Source organism: Pseudophryne corroboree, chromosome 10 (assembly GCF_028390025.1).
Source record: "Pseudophryne corroboree isolate aPseCor3 chromosome 10, aPseCor3.hap2, whole genome shotgun sequence".
NCBI lineage: Eukaryota > Metazoa > Chordata > Amphibia > Anura > Myobatrachidae > Pseudophryne > Pseudophryne corroboree.
Window position 1 is genome coordinate 360,592,492 of NC_086453.1, and position 21,001 is coordinate 360,613,492.

The 21,001-nt window shown below is 44.8% G+C and overlaps 1 protein-coding gene across 1 annotated transcript in view; it reads left to right on the forward strand.

Annotated features, from left to right (window-relative positions):
• Window positions 1-11,911, forward strand: part of LOC134965655 (nicotinamide N-methyltransferase-like) — a 28,181-nt gene extending 16,270 nt beyond the window's left edge. The window contains exon 3 of the mRNA XM_063941987.1: window positions 11,491-11,911. Coding sequence (XP_063798057.1) covers window positions 11,491-11,911 — 421 coding nt within the window. The remainder of the gene's footprint in view (window positions 1-11,490) is intronic.
• Window positions 11,912-21,001: the final 9,090 nt, after the last annotated feature.

Sequence of the window (21,001 nt, forward strand, 5' to 3'; positions counted from 1 at the left end):
ACACTATCTCCAGTTCATAATAACAGCACAGAGACAGAAACAGCAGTAAGATTACAGAAGAAGTAATTACCAGACTACAGGCTATAATAGATTTATTGTCTGCAAATTCCCAAACTATTTCCTCGGCAGCCAGCACTAACAGATGTGATTTGCATCTGTCATTTACCCCCAGCTTCTTCTTCCATCTGATTATTTACCTCAAGAGTCAGTCAGGAATATAAAGTTGCTGATAATAGGCACTGACCTCTTAATAAACCATTCATCTTCAAATACTCCTGTGAGGAGCAGCACTTACCGGTGTTAGTCAGGAGACCGCTACTTTACTGTTCCCTTTTCTACTCTCTCAGTGACCAGGCAGAGATAGAGCAGGGTTATATTGATACATCTGCTATTATTGCTAGATCACATTAACCCATTCAATCCCTGTGGATTTAGACAAGTAAAGAGAGATTGGGGAAGCCTAGTTAGTGTTGTTTAACCCTCTGGAGCCTTGTAACCAGCAACTGTTTCAGAGTAAAACCAGACTCATTTACTAGAGAAATAACCTCCAAAGGATTCTTCCCATGTGCACCAACAAGGGAGAAGGGGTACCCCGATGGACTGTGATATTGGTATTGTACTGTGAACTTGATAAATTATCATACAGTCAGCTAAATCAGTGTTAATTGTTGGGTTGACCAAAGCAAGCATTATATGATAAAAACTTTTGAGGGTATGGTATTGTGCTAATCTAAAAGATACTGCACTTACCCTTTATGCCTGAGATACTCTAGGTAAAAGAAGACACAGTGACAAAGAGTTCCGGAACAATAAAACTCATTCAGTGTTTTTGGGTGTGCAAACTTTACTGCATTGTTGTAATGTAATTCTGTTTAAATGACATATAGCTACTGTATTGCAAGTTCTTTATGTTGTGGAGTCCTTGGTAGAGGACGATAGTTAATAAATACACTGTGTAGCAAAATCTTCCAAGAAGTCCTTATTGTGGAAACCATGCTTTCCCCTTTGGGAAGAGTGGAATCTTAAAGAGATATGTAGAGTCAAGAAGAAACAAGGTACATCTATAGAGACTGAGTGCTTACCTGTAACTTATAAAAGCATACTTACCTTCCAACAGCTACATCTAATACCTACCTGAGGGTGGCAGTTCAAATTTGGCATCATGAGAAACAGGATCCAGGACCTAGTCTTAAGAACATTTAATATCAGACATGTCACAGGACCAGCAGCCAGCAGTAGATGTATCTAACCTTAGTTCTACCTCTGGGGATTCAGCTAACAGTTAAAGACAAGCCACTCCCGTGATGTCTCAACTGAACCCTATAACGCTACTCTGTTACATCGTCTCCAATCCTACGCAGGAGATGATCTAGATTCCAATGGCAACTCTCTGAGAGAGTTTAAGAACAAGATAAAAAGTATGTTTCGTCTCTACCACTTAACGGATGGTCAGCAAGTGGAAATTCTCACTGGACAACTAAAGGGATCTTCATTATGAGAAGTTTCTTCATGGCCACAAGAAGAACTTCAGAATATCGATCAAGTTCTGCAGAGATTAGCAGATATCTTCGATATTGGTACCATGATCTAAAAATGAAATTCTATGTGAGGAAACAGCCAGAGGAATCTCTACATGGCTATTCTCTAGGCCTACAAGAGACATTACGGAAGATACAAGCAGTGGACAACATCAAAGTAAAAAATGTTGATGAAACCTTGATTAACAAAGTCATAGAAGTTGCGGATAGTGAAAATTTTAAAAATCAGTTACGTTTGCTTAGACTAGGGATGGGCCGGTTTGTATCTCCGAGATCCAAACCCCCCCGGACTTCAGGATCCAAGCCCGGATCTGAGTCCGGCTTGGGACTTTTCGCCAGACTCAGATCCCAGAATGAAGCAAAACATCATCATCCCGCTGTCGGATGCTCGCGGGTTTTGGATTCCATATAAGGAGCCGCGTGTTGATGCTTTTTTTACTTTGGACTTAGAGAGTGAGGGAGATAAACCTTTTTCTGTCTGTGGGTGGTGGTGAACAGGGGTGCTGCTTTTCTGTGCTCTTCTGGGGTGGTGTCCCATGCTGGTGTACTGTGCTGTTAGGGGTGCTACAGTCCTGTGTTGTTCTAGGGTGGTGTCATGTGCTGCTGTCCTGTGATGTACAGGGTTGCTTTTGTGGGGTGTCCTGTGCTGTTTGGGGTGTTGTTCATGGGTGCTGCATTCCTGTGCTGTACAGCAGCACTGTTCTGTGTGCTGTAAAAATAAAGGGGCACTGTTGTCCTGTCGGGTGCAGTAAAAATACAGGGGTGTTGTGGTCCTGTCATGTATGCTGTAAAAATACAGGGGTGCTATGGCCCTTTCCTAGATGCTGTAAAATACAGGGGTGCTGTGGCCCTGTCCTGTATGCTGTGAAAGTACAGGGATGCTGTAAAAATACAGGGGTGCTGCGGCTCTTTCCTGCATGCTGTAAAAATACAGGCGTGTTGTAAAAATACAGAGGTGCTGTAAAAATTAAGGAACACTGTGGCTCTCTCTTGTATGCTTTAAAAATATAGAGGTGCTGTAGAAATAAATGAATGCTGTGGCCCTGTCCTGTATTATGTAAAAATATATGGGTGCTGTAAAAATAAAGGAAAGCTGTCTCCCTGTCGGGTGCTGTAAAAATAAAGGAATGCTGTGTGCCTGTCGGGTGCTGTAAAAATAATGGAACGCTAAGGCCCTGTCCTGTATAGTGTAAAAATATAGGGGTGCTGTAAAAAAAGGAATGCTGTGGCTCTTTCCTGTATGCTGTAAAAATACAGAGGTGCTGTAAAAAAAAAGAAACACTGTGGCCCTGTCCTGTATGCTGTAAAAAATATAGGGGTGCTGTAAAAATAAAGGAATGCTGTCTCACTGTCGGGTGCTGTAAAAATAAAAGAATTCTTTGTTCCTGTTGGGTGCTGTAAAAATAATGAAACACTGTGGCCCTGTCCTGTATGCTGTAAAAATATAGGGGTGCTGCCTCTCTGCTGAATAAGTCCAGAGGTGCTGCCATATAATTCCAGGGGTACTGCTGTACTTGATTCTAGGTTTAACATTTAAATTAAAGTCTAGTGCAGAATATGAAACATGCTTCAACATCACAACCAGATTTGTGAAAACATATAGCTGCAAAGGTGGAAATGGAAATTCCAAGTTTGACAAAGTGTTTTCCAAAAAAGTGGGGAGAGACTACAATTGTGGCTAAAGTCAGTCAGACTCAGATGAGACAGATTCTTAATCCAGGAGAACGTGACATGGCAACATCTCCTACTTCATTTACTCTGGCAACTGCAGAAGAAAACTAGGATTTTCCAAACACACCTATTTCTATACTGTATATCTGCCATATAATTCCAGGGGTGCCCTGTCTGAACCCACTCATCTCTAGTAGAAATATTTTCTATTGTGGACTGTGTACCCAGCATTAGAGAGAGGTTATTCTCAATTATTTCATGTTATGGACATTAATAAATGGCTCCAATTAGTCAACCTTAATTTTGATTTACTATTAATGTTCCATATTTTGGGATTATTTACAAGATGTGCACTTGTTGTACAGGGTTCTTTTCCTTTATTTTGAAAATGTTTTCTCCTTTATAATTGTACAAAGAAAGGGCTACATAGAGTTATCGCAAAACCTTGCAGTGTAAGGAGAAAATAATTTCAATGATCTTTAATTGCATCAGCTTTCCATTATACTGCAGCACTAGATGGGCTAGGAGCTCCCGTGAGGCACAGTTACTGAATAAGGGCACAGTATGGAGTCTCATGGTGTCTTACAACCAGGAAGCTGTCTGGCTTGCCAGGCTGAGGATTGCTGCTGGCACAGAGGTTAGCATTGCTTCCTCCCACAGTTCTACTTGTAATATGAAATGAGTTTGGATTAGAGTGGTAAGCTTCACTAGTGCAGGGGCTCAATAACAAAAAAATCCTGCCTAGTTCTGTACCAAACCCACCCGAACTTAACTTGCCCGATCCGAGTTTGCTGTGGGGGCTCACGTGGGACTGATAAAACATCTAAGGGTCTGCTTTATTAAAAAATAAAATAGGAATAAAATAAACAAGTCACACAGGCGTGTAACTGGGACACACAGGTATGCTCACATGCGTGTAACTGGGAGCTGTGAAAAATTGAAATAAGGCATCTGCCACAAAATATGTAAATAAACATGCAATTAAAAAATTTAAAAATGAAACCCACAAGATTTGCATAAGTCTCCATACTCCATGGAGGGGAAAATATCCAATCTTGATCCTGTGGTATACAACTATACACCAGTTTAATTGCATCCCAGCATTAAATATGAGATTATCGTAATCCCGGAAAATGGAGAAGGAGGTACAAATAAGGAGGATTTGGCCCCTAGTTTTTCATTTTGTCCAGTAATGTGGTAATTATATATTTGCTAGGTTAAAGTCCTTTGTGTTCCACACCAATATAGGAGTAGAGGTGAAAGCCTGTGTGTTGTTCCTGATTGAGTGAGACTCTCTAATTTGTAATCACCTTCTTGTCACTGTCCTCGTCCTCTTGTCTCTTCTCATAATGTAAAAAGTCATGGTCTAGGTCGACAGGATAAAAGGTCGACATGAGTTTTTCTTTTAAATGGTGTCGTTATCTTGGTGCAGTGACCGGCAACACCAATTAGTGCACCGTGTCCCCTCGCATGGCTCACTTCACTCACCATGCTTTGGGCAAGGTGCCTCCATCCGCTACCACTACAATTGGCACAGGTTACTATTCCCAATTATAGTCCACGTGGATCATTAAGTATGAAAAAGTTAACAAAAAGAAAAAATACATATGAAAAACTGATGTCAACCTTTTGACCTGTCGACATAAAGGCCCTCTTAACCTAGAAACCCTGTTGACCTAATTACTGTTGACCAATAGTGGTCGACCTAGACATTGTCGACCTAAGTGTGGTCGACCTAGAGACTGGATACCAGTGAACTGATCCACTTCCAAAGTGTTAGACTGGACACATTATTTTACTACTGTAGCTGCAACATATACAATGAAGCCAGGAAGTGTGTAGTGTCTGATATAACAGCAGCCTTTGAAGATCTGAACACTAGCAGTATTACCGGCCATAGTGATCCGTGATTACTGATCAGGACTGCAGCCTGTGATGAAGACTTACCCACTTGGTAATTTGTGATCCTTGAGCCATGCAGTGTGTGCTGCTGTGTCCTGCTGTATGGTCCGTTCTAGGAGGAGCAGAGGGGGTCAGACAGTGTTTGCATGCCGTGCGTCCATGGCAAATGTTCAGACCCTTTCTCATGAGCAGATGATGGTGTGGCAGCAGCTCGAACCCATTAGGGTGTATGGCAGGTATTACCTCTGTGGGATATTTACGCTGTAGATCACAGTTCACTTTGAAATAGGGCACACACTGTGCTTGTGTGTCATCCAAATGAGCCGATCATCAACGCGTTTCTCAGTCTATGTCACTGAACTGTTTCCTCAGGAGGGTTAGTGAAGAAGATTACAGAAGAAGTAATTAACAGACTACTGGCTATAATAGATATATTGTCTGCAAATTCCCAAACTATTTCCTCAGCAGCCAGCACTAACAGATGTCAGCTAAGTCAGTGGTAATTGTTGTGGTGACCAAAGCAAGAATTTAATAAATACAGTGGAGGGTATGGTATTGTGTTAATCTAAAGAATACTGCACCAACCCTTTATGCCTGAGATACTCTAGCAGAACCAGGTAAAAGAAGACACAGTGACAAAGAGTTCAGGAAAAATTAAACTCATTTAATGTTTTTAGGTGTGCAAACTTTACTGCATTGGGGGTAATGCAGACCTGATCGCTGCTGTGCGTTTTCTCACAGGCTGTGATCAGGTCTGAACTGCGCATACGTATGCACTGCAATGCACAGGCGCAATGGACCACAGCAACGGGGTTCGCCGGTCAGTGACAGGATGGTGCAAAAATTCTGAACGCACCGACGATCGTAAGGAGATAGACAAGAAGAGGGTGTTTGTGGGGGTCAACTGACCGTTTACTGGGAGTGTCCGGAAAAACACAGGAGGTACCCGGCGTTTTGTGGGAGGATTTTTGATGTCAGCTCCGGCCCAGATCATCGCAGCAGCTGAGTAAAGGGCCCTACACATTAGCCGATCCGCCGCTGAGCTGCCCGTTGGCGGATACGGCCGAAGGGAGACCCGGCGGCGGAGGGGCAGTGACGGGGGAGTGAAGTTTCTTCACTCCCCCCCGTCACCCGGCTCCGTAGCAGTGCAGGCAAATATGGACGAGATCGTCCATATTGGCTTGCATGCACAGCAGACGGGGCACCAGCGGGGCCACGCATCGTTCATCGCTGGTGCCTCCACACTCAAAAATATGAACGGTATCTTGTTCATTAATGAACGAGATCGTTCGTATCTTTGAGTGATGTCGGCCAGTGTGTAGGGCCTATTAGTCCTGGGCTGTGCAGAAACTACTGTTTGTGCAGCTCTCCAGTACAAGCAGTCATGCACCTGCACACACACCATACCCTCCCCTTGTAGGCGGCGACTAGCTGATCACAGGGATGCAAAAAATGCACCCTAGCAATCAGGTGTGAATTAGGCCCATTGTTGTAATGTTTAAATGACATATTGCTATTGTGAGTTCTTTATGTTCTGGAGTCCTTGGTAAGTCTTCCAAGAAGTCCTTATTGTGGAAACCATCCTTGCCCCACTGGGAAGACTGGAGTCTTAAATAGACCTGTAGAGTAAAGCAAGACAAGGTACTTCTATAGAGACAGAGTACTTACCTGAAACTTTTTAAAGCATACTTTCCTCCCAACACCTACCTCTAGTACCTACCCGAGTGTGACAGATAAGCAGGTAAGGCCTTGTAGGAGAGCAGGGGCCAATTGCTTGCATTTGCCCCCCCCAGGCTTAGAGTTGCCAGCCAGCCTCCGTATGCAGTATTCTCCATTAGTGTGAAACAGTATATGAGGGAATGATATAGTCTGCACAGAACTTACAAAAAATGTCTGTCTCCCTATTTTGTATTTAGTAACATCATAAATACTTTCCGAGTGGTGCCCCAAATAATGTGTCTAAAGCATGTGGCAAAAAAAATAAAAATATTCTCAAGGGTCCTCTGTCTCCGTGGCATAAGATGATCCCAGTAGTGCCTCTTCATGTGCAGCAAATCTCTGTTACAGCCTCTAAGCCAGGCATTCCCAACCACTGTCCTCAAGGCACACTAACATTGCAGGTTTTAGTGATTTCCAGGCTTCAGCACAGGTGACTTAATTAGCAGCTCAGTTATTTTGATTTAACCATCTGTGCTGTAAATCAGCTCCCACATTATCTTTGCTTTCGAATACAGATGTAAAATCTATTATAATCGTACTGGTACAACAGTAATTAGTGATTAGTTTACTAGCCAACACTAATTACTGTTGTACCAGTATGATTATAAAAATATTTACATTTGTATTCGAAAGCAAAGATAATGTGGGAGCTGATTTAAAAAGCTAACGTGCATAATGAATGCAATCTTTGTATGATCACTGTGATTGGTCTTAAACAGACACCAGAAAACTCTAATTATCATCTGTGTATAGGCATTTGGAAAAGGAATATTGTTCATTCTAAATAGCTGTCTATGGTACTCATCCATCTGAAGAAAACAATAGTGCCTTTATGATCTATATGGATAATTAGTGCTTTAATTTACTCCAGTTAATAACACATGGATTGGATATAAATGTTACACAAATGGGTTGTACCACACCTGATTACTGGTACAGGTTGAGTATCCCTTATCCAAAATGCATGGGACCAGAGGTATTTTGGATATCGGATTTTTCCGTATTTTGGAATAATTGCATACCATAATGAGATATCATGGTGATGGGACCTAAATCTAAGCACAGAATGCATTTATGTTTCATATACACCTTATACACACAGCCTGAAGGTCATTTTAGCCAATATATTTTATAACTTTGTGCATTAAACAAAGTGTGTCTACATTCACACAATTCATTTATGTTTCATATACACCTTATACACACAGCCTAAAGGTCATTTAATACAATATTTTTAATAACTTTGTGTAATAAACAAAGTTTGTGTACATTGAGCCATCAAAAAACAAAGGTTTCACTATCTCACTCTCACTCAAAAAAGTCCGTATTTCGGAATATTCCGTATTTCGGAATATTTGGATATGGGATACTCAACCTGTACTAACTTGCATGCTATGATTATTCTATGTGCTTATGAGATTCGGCTGCATTTTCGTTAACTAGTACAAGCTATATTTGCATACCTCCCAACATGACCCTCTCCAGGAGGGACAGAATACTCTGCTCCTGGACTTCCCTCTTTATTTATGATTGCCATCACCTGTGCTCAAAGTCCTTTCTTATCCATTAACCTGTTCAACACAGGTGCCAGCAATCACAAATTAAGAGAAAAGTCCAGGAGCAGAGCATTGTGTCCCTCCTGGAGAGGGTCATGTTGGGAGGTATGTATTTGTGTCAGTGTGATCAGGGGAAAAGATACAAGTGCAGATTACAGCAGACACCCAAAATTGTTTAAATGTTCTCCTAGATATTTTCTATTTATGATCAGCTACTTTTTCAGCTATGTAACAACTGTATTGGCTAACTGGAGGACGGTGATAGTTACCTCAGACACAGAAAAGGGCATTTAAGATATATCTATGCACGTTTGTTATGGTCAGCGTTAAGCAGGTGTGAACACTTCCATCCCTGATTTTGCAGGTGGCTACATACAATATTTGTGTCGACAGTTACATATGCCAATTTGTGCTGTTAATAGATGCAGTAAGCAATGTATAATTTACAGCACACACCTGGGTTGTATCAAACATTGAGAATAACTTCTGGGTAGCGATTTATCAATACTATTTATGTGTTTATTTACCCTTTATTAAACATAGGAATACCACATCTTTGTGATATACTCATTTACCATCTAGGATTTCAGACTTTTTCTATATTCAGGACTCTCATTGGTGATTCTGTGAAGCTTTGTTCGGCTGATAACTGACAAACACTTCACAGTCTAACGCCAACAGCAGATCTTCTCTTTTTTTCTCATCTTCAATTCTGATATCTTACTACTAAACCACACCTCAAATGCCCAATCTCACTTGATCTTGGAAGCAATATAGTGTATGGGCCGCACTAGCACTTGGAGGGTGACCCCCAGAGAATATCCGGTGTAGTAGTTCTATACATGCCGATGAGCCAGCCTAACGCGGACAGCAGATCCATACATTTACTTATTCCTACTACTTTTTTCTATACACTACAACTTGTTGGTCGGCATATTATTTTAGCATCTACTCTTTATTGAATTTGAGACACATGGCAATTCATGGAGGGCGCTATATGCTAATTTCCCAATATAGGGCAAGCTGGCATCCTGCAGCATATTAGGCCATTGTTTGCCTGAAAATTTTTAGAAAAATCATGTTTATATAAAAAATAGTTTTGTATATAATTGTTCACTTGGTATATGTTGGCAGAGTGGACAAAATAGTCTTTTTGAATAGAATAAAGTGTTTTTATGTATTTCATTAAAAGTTAGATTTTAATACTTACCTTCAATTAAATGAGTGTGCCAACGCAGGGTCTTTCTTTCTTGTTCTTGAATTTGTGACTATCAGTAGGATACTATTGTACCCTGGTGCACCACCAACCCAAATATTACCGGCAATAAGCATTTTTGATCATTTTCAGTTGGTTTATTATTATTTGGTTGTATGTGTAAACTCTTTATAATAACTATTGGTGCGGAAACAAACTAGCATTCTAAGAGGATCCCAGCGTTCACAATGCCAACACCGAAATCCCAACAGGTGGTGAAATGCCGCTGCCGGAAAACCAGCGCAACAGGCTTTTTTCCCCTTTTATCCCCTTGCCGCTGGCACAGCCAATAATTTAAACTCTGTCCCACAGACTATACAAGAATGAGGAGCTGAATGAGCAGCAAGAGCAAGGCAGGTAAGAGAACATTTAATGGGTTCTTGGTGTGTGACTGAGGTTAATGGGTGCTGTGAGAAGGGGGGTTAATGAGTGCTGGGGGTGAATGGATTAATACGTGCTAGGTAACAGGATTAATGGGTATTGAGTGTGAAAGGATAAATAGGTGCTCGGAAGGGTGGGGGTAAGTTTAGCTGTGAGGGGGTTAATGAGTGCTTGGAGTGAAATGATTAATATGTGCTGGGTGGGTGTGGGGTGGGAGGTAATTTGTGCTGTGAGGGGGCTTAATGAGTGCTCAGGGAGATTGGATTAGTAGATGCTGGATAGCAGGAGGATAGGAAGTGCTGACAGTGTGGACAAATGTGTTAATGGGTGCTGTGAGGATGAGTTGATAAATGGATGTGCAAAATGACTGTGCCCCCATTGTCATAGACCAGGTGTGGTTTTATGGAAATGGTTTGAAGGAGTGTATTGAGGAATTATGGAAGTAATGTAAATCTTTGCCTAGGGTGCCTAGAACCCTCACACCAGCCCACATGCCAATCATAATTGTACATGTACTAAATGCTTCCACTAACCAAAAAGTGGCACAAATGCTGAAGATCCACATACACTCCTTATATTGTATGAGGATAAGCAATAAAGAAATCTGATGCTCTGATAATCTTTAGTCTTATTCTCTGCTTTATAATTGATTGTAGCTGTGTTTTAAGCAGAGAATAAAGCAGGTAGGAGCTGAGTGTTCCGAATATAGGTATACAATGGTCACCTGTTTCCCACCACTACCATATAAAGTGCTCCTGAAAGATTAAATGGGTGTCTGACTGAAAGTGTAGAATAATGCCCAATCTCTACCACTTTTGAGGAACCCTCTAGAAAACAAACAATGCCTTCCTAAATTATACCTTCCCACCCATTCAATATCCATACAAAACTATGGAGGTCATTCTGACCTGTTCGCTCGTTACAGTTCTTCGCAGCGCAGCGATCAGGTTATAACTGCGCATGGCAGAACTGCGATGGCTGTGGTTGCCTAGCGATCGTCTCTGCCTTATTAACAGGCAGAGGCGGTTGCTGGTCGGGAGTGGGCGGCACGGCGGTGTTTGGCCGCCATTTTGTGGGCATGGTCCAGCCAATGCAGGCATGGCCGGACTGTGTGGGGGGATGGGCCGCAGCTGCTTCATGATGTCACACGCAGCTGCTGCAACCTGTGCAGGGACGAGTAGCTCCCAGCCGGCACGCAAAAGCTGCACTGGACGGGAGTACTCCTGAAGTGCAAAAGCATTGCCGCTGTATGATGCTTTTGCACTTCTGCGACGGGGCAGGGACTGACATGTGGGGAGGGCTATCCCTGTGCTGGGTGTACCCCCGCATGTCTGTGTTCCTGATTGTAGCTGTGCTAAATTTAGCACAGCTACGATCAAGTCGGAATCACCCCCTATGTCCTATTTCTCATGTGGTGACATGGCTAGTCCTAGATCCCAGTGAACCTTATTGTGTTTGTATATTTCAGTGACCAGTGTCAGGACAAAGACATGACATTGAAGACAGCAATAACAAAGATCATGAAATGTGACACTGACAATGAGAATCTCACAGACCCGGAGGTGCTCCCACCAGCAGACTGTGTCATCAGTGCAGCGATGTTGGATTTCATCAGCAAAGACCAAGATGATTATATAAATAATTTCAGAAAAGTTGTGAAGCTACTAAAACCTGAAGGACACCTGATATTGTTTGGGGTTTTAAATACAACTTATATGATGGTTGGGCAGGACAAGGTACATGTGTTCAGATATGATGAGAAATTTGCAAGAAAAGTTCTCACTGATGAAGGGTTTGTTATTGACCACTGTGCAGTCCAGAAAAGAACAGCAGATAGTGACCTCATGAACTATGAGGCATTTATGTTTATTACAGCTCATAGAGAGTAATAAGGGCCTGATTCTGAGTCACATGCTGTGTCGGGTGCAGATACACATTTTCTTTATACTGCACATGTGTCTAAATCGCACTGTGTATACATCCTGATTGTGTTTGTACAGGGATGAAGCAGCTTTGACACATGCATGTAGAAGTGTAATGAAAATGTATTAGGTGTTCCCAGGTGTGGTTCCAGAGAGGAGGGGGCCAGTATAAAGGTTACTTATGGGCCCCCTCCTCTCAGGTGGTCTAGTAGACTCTGGCTTCGTGCCACAGTTTGCTCTGCATGCACAGGTCTCTGAGAACTTGGCAACTGCATCTAGTTCCCATGGAAAATCACTACTGCACATGCACAAATCAAAATGGATAATGGCCACAGCGGACACTTTCACAGTGATTTACGCAGCTCTGCAGCCAGCACCGGGACAATGGAGTAGTAAGTATAATTATATGGGTGCAGGGTGTGCGGTGTGTGGGTTTGAAAACGGCATGTGGATCACATTCACATCATTCCTGTGAAACCATGCCCTTTTGCCAAGTCCATGTCCACTTTTTGGGTGCAGGAGTCCCTACTTCACCATGGAGAATGTTGGGGGTATATATTTCAGTGTCATGGAATTTTTGCAGGTAAAGATGTGTCCACTTACACCCAGGTGTGGACTGGCCCATAGGGGTACAGAGGAAACCATCGATGGGCCCTACTTCCTGGGGGCCCACCTCCTGCTCTAAGGATCAGGTTCCAGGCTTTGCCCTTGAATTATACATTATACATATGTTACCTTATACAGGACTATGGTGTATTTTCTTTGTTGCATTGCTGTTATTAATCTGCTACATTATCATCAGTGCAGCAGCTGAATTTACTATATATATTTATGATGGAGACCAGACTTTGCACTCTCTAATTATTAGTCAAACCAATGATGTGGCAAGCCACACACCCTCTGCAGACTGGCCACACCCCTAATTATGGGCCCCTACAACTGCATTCCCCCGGTGGGCCCTACATGCCCCAGTCCGACACTGCTTACACCTTTTCTATACATACCACAGATACAATTTTTCTACATGCAGTGAGTGGATGGATTTTAAAAAAATGTTGTTTCCCATAATAGAATATGTATAAAGTAGCATAATAAAGCATGGCTAATCTCTGACTCTATGGCATGGCAAACCATGCCATACATGGCAGGATATAGGAAAGGTGTATGAGGACACATCTATATGTCACTGAAGTAGCTGCATACACAAATGTTTAGATGCTCACATTGGAGGCCACACTCAGATAGAAACTATGCACCTAGCATGGGGCTGGGGTAAATTTCTATGGTGCAACTGATGGCAACATGTAAAGATGTACTGAGCGGTGTTACAGTGTCTACAGACACTGTAATAGCATCTCAGTCCTGGCACAGTCAGACGCAGCTTGTACAGCAGGGGAAGGGCTTTCACCCACATTAGCATATAATCACAGATGCGACTAAACCAAACGAAGTGGCCGCAGCGTGTGACTCAGATCAGCCCCTACTGTAAGTCTGAGATGCAAATAGACACAAATATCCAAGATCTTCCTGTCAATGTGCAAATGATAAACCGTAATAATAATCACATAGATTACTGTACATTTATATTGATCTGATATTAAAACCTGATAAACAGATAAAGTAATTGGTCATTTCTTGCAGTTTACTGTGTGAATAAAGAGTCTGAGATTCATGTGTGATCTGTGAGTGGTTCTGTCACCCACCAGGGATCATTGTTGTCATTCACTCAGCAGACTCGTAGTTACTACAATAACCCATGTATTATTTTATTATCCCACTGATATATGACATAGAGACAAGAAATAGATGAGGATTCATGTCACAGAGAACAAGAGACTTTGTGATTTACTTTAATGTAACCTTATAACATTTTCGATTGAAACATGTTATTAAATTACTGCAGAGCTTTGATTCTTCTAAGTAACTCCCCGATTCTTCCAGCCAACATACATTTACAGCAAGACCCCACATCTTTCTAATAGGACCCTCCCTGATAGGCAGCTTTAATTAGGACTGCCCCAAGAAACATGGGACAGTAATTTACCACATGTATGTCAGCCATCAGCAAATTTACTGGCACAGGTTAAGTGGGGAATTCAATTGTGCCCGTTAATTATTTAAAAATGAATTTTAGCCACAATTTTTGCCTGTTGCTCTGTATTGGGCAACTCAATTTAAGCCATGTTTTTGTCATATGAAAACTGACCCATTTTCTTGCAAAAACACATGTATCAGGGATAAGTTGCTAGATCTATGTATCTTCATGAGATCGATTGAGAAAATTAGTCAGTTCTCAAGGTTTTTCTCAGGTCAGTTCTCAGGGATTTTCTTTGCCTGCCTCCAGTCAGGTGAAAAAATCCTCAATAGCGCTGGCTTTAGGGGCTACTTGGATAACCCCCGGGGGATGCATTAGTCATGGTAAGTTACTGCAGTTAATTGAATTCCCCTGTAAGTTGTTTTTTTTTATTCAGCTCCTAATAATTTACATGGTCTGTACCATGTTACTGATGGTGAAACAGAATCCCTAGGAATGGTGAAGTGAGTGCATTCAGGTTACACAGGGAGAAATAACCACCCTTTATTCCAAGTCAGTGTATAAAAATCTATGATAGCCTTTCTGAGCGAGGTCATCCAGTCACAACTTCCAAGAAAGAAAGAACCTATGTTTTTCACTGAAATCAAGTGTTGAATGCAATCCCTAGGCTGCAGTGCAGACTACCTTGTGCAGGGGTCAAACGATTAACATATATAAACATACATGTGTAGTTGTATGTAACATATGTGCTGGCATGTGTCTGAGATCAGCAAGCGGTGCTGCATACCACAGCCACCAAGCAAAACCCTAGGACTCACAATTAGGATTCCCTTTCCTAAGCCAACCACCAGACTCTCACTAGCTAGTTCACAGGAGTTTAGAGGCAGACGTAGGAGAGGGAAGCCTAATCTCTTGATCATTTTACACTGACACATGGCCATCTCCTGATCATCTCAAACTGACACATGTCCATCACCTGATCATCTCACACTGACATAAACCCATCTCTTGATCATCTCACACTGACACAAGTGCATCACTGTAATATCTCACACTAAAACAAGGGCATCTCCAGATCATCTCACACTGAAACAAGATCATCTCTTGATTATCTCACACAGACACAAGGCCATCTCTGTCATCTCACAGTGATTCAAGGCCATATCCTGATCATCTCACACTGACAAATGCCAATTTCCTGATCATCTCACACTGACAAATGCCAATTTCCTGATCATCTCACAATGACACATGTCCATCACTTGATCATCTCACACTGAAACAAGGCCTCCTCCAGATCCTCTCACTTTGACACAAGACCATCTCCTCCTCATCTCAAACTGACACAAGACCTTCTCCTCTTCATCTCACACTGACTCAAGGCCACCTCCAGATCCTCTCACTGACACAAGACCATCTCCTCATCATCTCATGCTGACACAAGAACATGGGCTTAATTCATTTTTGTTTAAAGCAATTATCTAGGCTGTGGAACTGCTAATAGCAAGCCAAGCTACCACCTAGAAATCAAGAGTCACCCACCGGAGCCATTGCAAACTCACTCACAATTAGGTTCACATTTGTGATTTACAACATAAATAAGAGTCACATCAAGGCTAAGGGTTTCCCTATAGCTAAGCAGACTGGATACAGCAGTAGTAACTCAGCCGCCGTGTTTTAGCACATATGGGATCGCAGCTGACTGCAAATTCATGTGCTGAAAAAGGCCATGACATGCCTGTGTTTTTCATACCACTCCTCGTTAATTACTCCAAACAGTCACTTTGTGTCAATCACTTTTTCCTAAAATCCTAATTGTGAGAAAGATCCCAATGGCACCTTGGCACATGGGCATTGTGATTGCAGCACATGCACAGTCTGCCGATAATCACTTCATTGCATGAACATCGGCCATAGCATACAAACATGAATTAGGCCCCATATCCTGATAATCTTGCACTGACACAAGACTATCTATTGAGCATCTCCTATTTATGTTATGAGCCACGGCTGTGGCTCATTTCCATTTTTGCATTTTGGTTATGTATTTTATGTTATACTTCTGTTCATGTTCTCCGTGGGTGTCATGGGGTGCTCGGAGCTCACCCTTAAGGAGGGGATACTGTTATGAACCACAGGTAGTGGTTCATTCCTATTTTATGTTTATAAAGTTGTCTTGCATGCCAGGATTTCCTGTTGCTCTGTTTTAGAATACTCTTGTCTGCTGCCGCTGGTGAGTCTGTGTAATTGCAGCTTGTTCCCATGTGTTCAGCCTCACCTGGCTGCTAATTGCATCTTGTCAGTTTGGAGTCATGCAACAGGGCAGCTGCATGAGATTATTAATTAGGCCTCTCTGTTATATGCTGGCTGACTGCAATTGACAGAGGCTGGTGATAATGTTATGATTCCAGCACTCTGATCTGAGGAGATCTTATTGCAAGGACCGGAGCACTGGAACGTAATGCTGGGAAAGGGGAATGGAAAGGGAATAGCCCCTGGCGCCCTATCTCCGTTGTCTCGCCCGTGCTGTCAGTACACTCTTGCGAGACTATGGTTGCTTGAGCCCATGGCAGCCGCGTTTGAAGGGCGGATTACATCTGCCCAATTTAGATGCCCCCTCAGGTCTTAATGAGAGACAAAGAGTGTACCGAGACAGGGTGATAACAAGGGGCCCTCTTACTGAAACAACCAAAGCCAGGGGCTACTAACTAGCCTAAAACTAAATGTATGTGCAGCTTGCCGCCAAAGGAAAAGAACAACAAAGGAAATGCTGACCACACAATACTTTTGTGTACCGGCGGTGACAGCATAAGCAGAACCCTCTGCAAAACACCAGTGACAGAAATAATAATGGAATACAGCGGCCTAGGCCGACGGACACGGCAGAGCCGCTACTCACGGAACCGGTACGAATACTGGCAAACGGACAGGAACTCCCAATGCTGCTGACACAGACTCTTAGAAATGGAGGACAGGCAGAATCCCAAACGAAAAGACCGGTGGACACCAAGAAGCCAGAAACTTGACCAGGCACAGGCAAAGGCACTGGACCTCAGGACAGGAACGCCTCATGGCAGGACACGGGATCAGACATAGGAATCGACACAGGGACTGACTCAGGAATCGACACAGGAAGCTCAGGAACTAGCAGGAACCAAGCTCAGAACTCAAGCAGACCGGATACCCAGAAATATCACCAGCATCTGTCAATTGCAGTCAGCCAGCATATAACAGAGAGGCCTAATTAATAATCTCATGCAGCTGCCCTGTTGCATGACTCCAAACTGACAAGATGCAATTAGCAGCCAGGTGAGGCTGAACACATGGGAACAAGCTGCAATTACACAGACTCACCAGCGGCAGCAGACAAGAGTATTCTAAAACAGAGCAACAGGAAATCATGGCATGCAAGACAACTTTATAAACATAAAATAGGAATGAACCACTACCTGTGGTTCATAACAGTATCCCTTCCTTAAGGGTGAGCTCCGAGCACCCCATGACACCCACGGGGAACATGAACAGAAGTATAACATAAAATACATAACCAAAATGCAAAAATGGAAATGAGCCACAGCCGTGGCTCATAACAATTTACATCAGATAATAACCTTATTATCGCATACTTACACAAGACCAGCTGCTGCTCCTCTCAAATGAATAAAAGACCATCTCATAATCACCTCATATGTACAGAAAACTATCTCCTGATAATCTCACACTGACACAAAATAACCTCTTGATCATCCATCTGATACTGGCACAAAATAACCTCCATATTATCTCATAATTACATAGGAAAACCAGCTGATCATCACACACTGACACATGACCAACTCCAGATCTCTTGGTACATATTTGTGTGTTTTACAATATTTATTGTGGTGAAAGGGGTTGTTTTTCCCCTGAAATGCCCACATTCCTGTCGGATCATCTCCCTCCAAGGGAGAGGAAAGCAAAGCCTGTGCACTCTTCAGCAGCATTGGTGGTTTGGAACTCTGGGTTTTCCAGGCTGCCAAAGGCAGCTGGGAATCATACCCAAAGAACTGGAAGAGCTTAGAACTCTCATCAGCCCGTTGTTCTGGGCACTGATGCTGGATAGTGGACTGTAAGTAGGCCAGAGTGTGCTAGGAAGCATGGCAGGAGATGGCTGCACTTCAGGGTAGCAGAGTGAACTCTAGAGAATCTGTTGCTGGGTTGTTTGAGTACACCTGTTTATTTAATTACTATGCCTGTTTTGAAGGCCACTGTCTGTATTTGATTTAGTACAATGTCTGCTTCCAGTAAAACACACTGTTACACTGGGAACGTGCCTGTCATGTGTTTTTATTTCTCCAACCCTGTTATACAGGGTGGAATGTACTAATGTACATTGTCGACCATTGCCACCCTGCGCCATGATGCTGATGACATATGTACTTACATATGCGATTAGCAATGTGGAGGACAGCTTTTATGGTAAGAGCTGTCACCACTATGCGCAGTGACAGCCTGACATCCAGAATTCGGTCCCAGTGGTCAGTCTGTGCATGTGCAGGGTGATGATGATCAGATCCCTCACACAGCACCATGGAGAGAAGCCCATTGGCTCCTATGGGGTATCGCCAGCAAAAGATGGCGAAACCCGCCGCAGTGCTCCCCTGCAGGCCAGGGGATAGTACATCAAAGAAATGCGGTAAACAGGGGGTTTACCGCATTTTTCGCTTAGTACATCTGGCCCACTATATAAATGACAGGAATCCCTGGTTATTGAGTAATAACGATACATTGTTATATAATACTAGGCGATTCATCGCGCCCTACGGGCGCTCTTCACACCGTCGACAGGGGCTACGTAGGGAGGGGATAGAGAGACGCAGGGTGGTAGGGAGTGGATACAAAGACGTGGGGCGATAGGGAGGGGACAGAGAAACACGCGGCGGTAGGGATGGGACAGAGAGACGCAGGGCGGTAGGGAGGGGACAGAGAGACGCGGGGCGGTAGGGACTGGATACAGAGATGTGGGGCGGTAGGGAGGGGACAGAGAGACGCGAGGTGGTAGAGGCGGGGCGGTAGGGAAGGGATACAGAGGCGTGGGGCGGTAGGGAGGGGACAGAGAGACTCGGGGCGGTAGGGAGGGGACAGAGAGACGCAGGCGGTAGGGAGGGTACAGAGAGACACGGGGTGGTTGGGAGGTGATAGAGAGACGCAGGGCGGTAGGGAGGGGACAGAGAGACGCGGCCGGTAGGGAGGGGACAGGGAGACGTGGGGCGGTAGGGAGGGGACAGAGACGCGGGGCGGTAGGGAGGGGACAGAGAGACGCGGGCGGTAGGGAGGGGACAGAGAGACGCGGGGCGGTTGGGAGGGGATAGAGAGACGCAGGGCGGTAGGGAGGGGAAAGAGACGCGGGGCGGTTGGGAGGGTACAGAGAGACACGGGGCGGTTGGGAGGGGATAGAGAGACGCGGGGCGGTAGGGAGGGGACAGAGAGATGCGGCCGGTAGGGAGGGGACAGGGAGACGCGGGGCGGTAGGGAGGGGAGAGAGACGCGGGGCGGTAGGGAGGGGACAGAGAGACGCGGGGCGGTAGGTAGGGAAAAGAGACGCGGGGCGGTTGGGAGGGGATAGAGAGACGTGGGGCGGTAGGTAGGGAAAAGAGACGCGGGGCGGTTGGGAGGGGATAGAGAGACGCGGGGCGGTAGGTAGGGGAAAGAGATGCGGGGCGGTTGGGAGGGGATAGAGAGACGAGGGGCGGTAGGTAGGGGAAAGAGACGCGGGCGGTAGGGAGGGGAAAGAGACGCGGGGCGGTTGGGAGGGGATAGAGAGACGCGGGGCGGTAGGTAGGGGAAAGAGACGCGGGGCGTTTGGGAGGGGATAGAGAGACGCGGGCGGTAGGTAGGGGAAAGAGACGCGGGATGGTTGGGAGGGGATAGAGAGACGCGGGGCGGTAGGGAGGGGAAAGAGACGCGGGGCGATTGGGAGGGGATAGAGAGACGCGGGGCGGTAGGTAGGGGAAAGAGACGCGGGGCGGTTGGGAGGGGATAGAGAGACGTGGGGCGGTAGGGAGGGGATACAGAGACGCGGGGCGGCAGGGAGGGTCCCCAGTGAGGAAGCTGATGAAGAAAGGGGGGGAAGTAGTGGAGGGGGTGGAGTTGTGTAAAGTGGTGACCAGACATAGATACAGTGGCTAGGATGGCCGGAGGGACTCACCGTTGGGGATGTGGGTGGCTGCTGCAGGCTGAGAAACAGTTCAGTATCCAGAGGCGTCACCAGGTGTGGGAGAGCAGTCTGTACTATGACATTTCCTCCCCCAGCCCCACCCCCTCCCTCACACGGCGAAATGGGGGCGTGGCCTAGAGTAAAAGGGCGTGGCCTTGCGGGTCTTTTCTCTCTCGCTCCGGGGGTGTTTCCAGCTTGCCTGTAGATGCTGACAGCCCCCGGAGACTGCAGAGTGTGTGTGCCGGCTGTGTGACCGGAGGAGAGTGCTGCAGGAGTCACTGCAGCACTCGGCTCCTGACAGCGGGATGTGTGCGGAGGAGGTGGCGGGTCAGTGTACGCGGGGCAGGGAGGGCTATGAGAGCCTTCTCCTGCGCCACCCGTCCCTCCTAATGTGTATGCCGGGGGCAGCAGTTGTTGTTGTTCGGTGCGCCATGGCTGGTTAGTCAGATTTGCTGGGGGGGGGGGGGAGGGGAAGGGGTGTGACATGGACAGGCAGCAGGAGCAGAGACTTGCTGCACATGTGGTGGGCGGGCTCTGTGACTCCGCCCACCGCTGTGACTCCGCCCAGCGTTACGGGCACAGAGTCACAGACTTGGCCAAATATATAGGAGATATCAGTCTTCATAATTCCCAAATAATGGACATCAGTTTTTGTAATGAGGATGAGGTGCTTTCCGAACCTTTTTATAAAATACATACAGGGTGGCCCGAAAGTAGGTATACACTATGGATGACATTACACTAACATTACACATACACTAAGGATGACATTAATAGAGACTTGGATAGCATCAAGTTTTTCTTCTATTTGTGTGGTTTGTGCTAG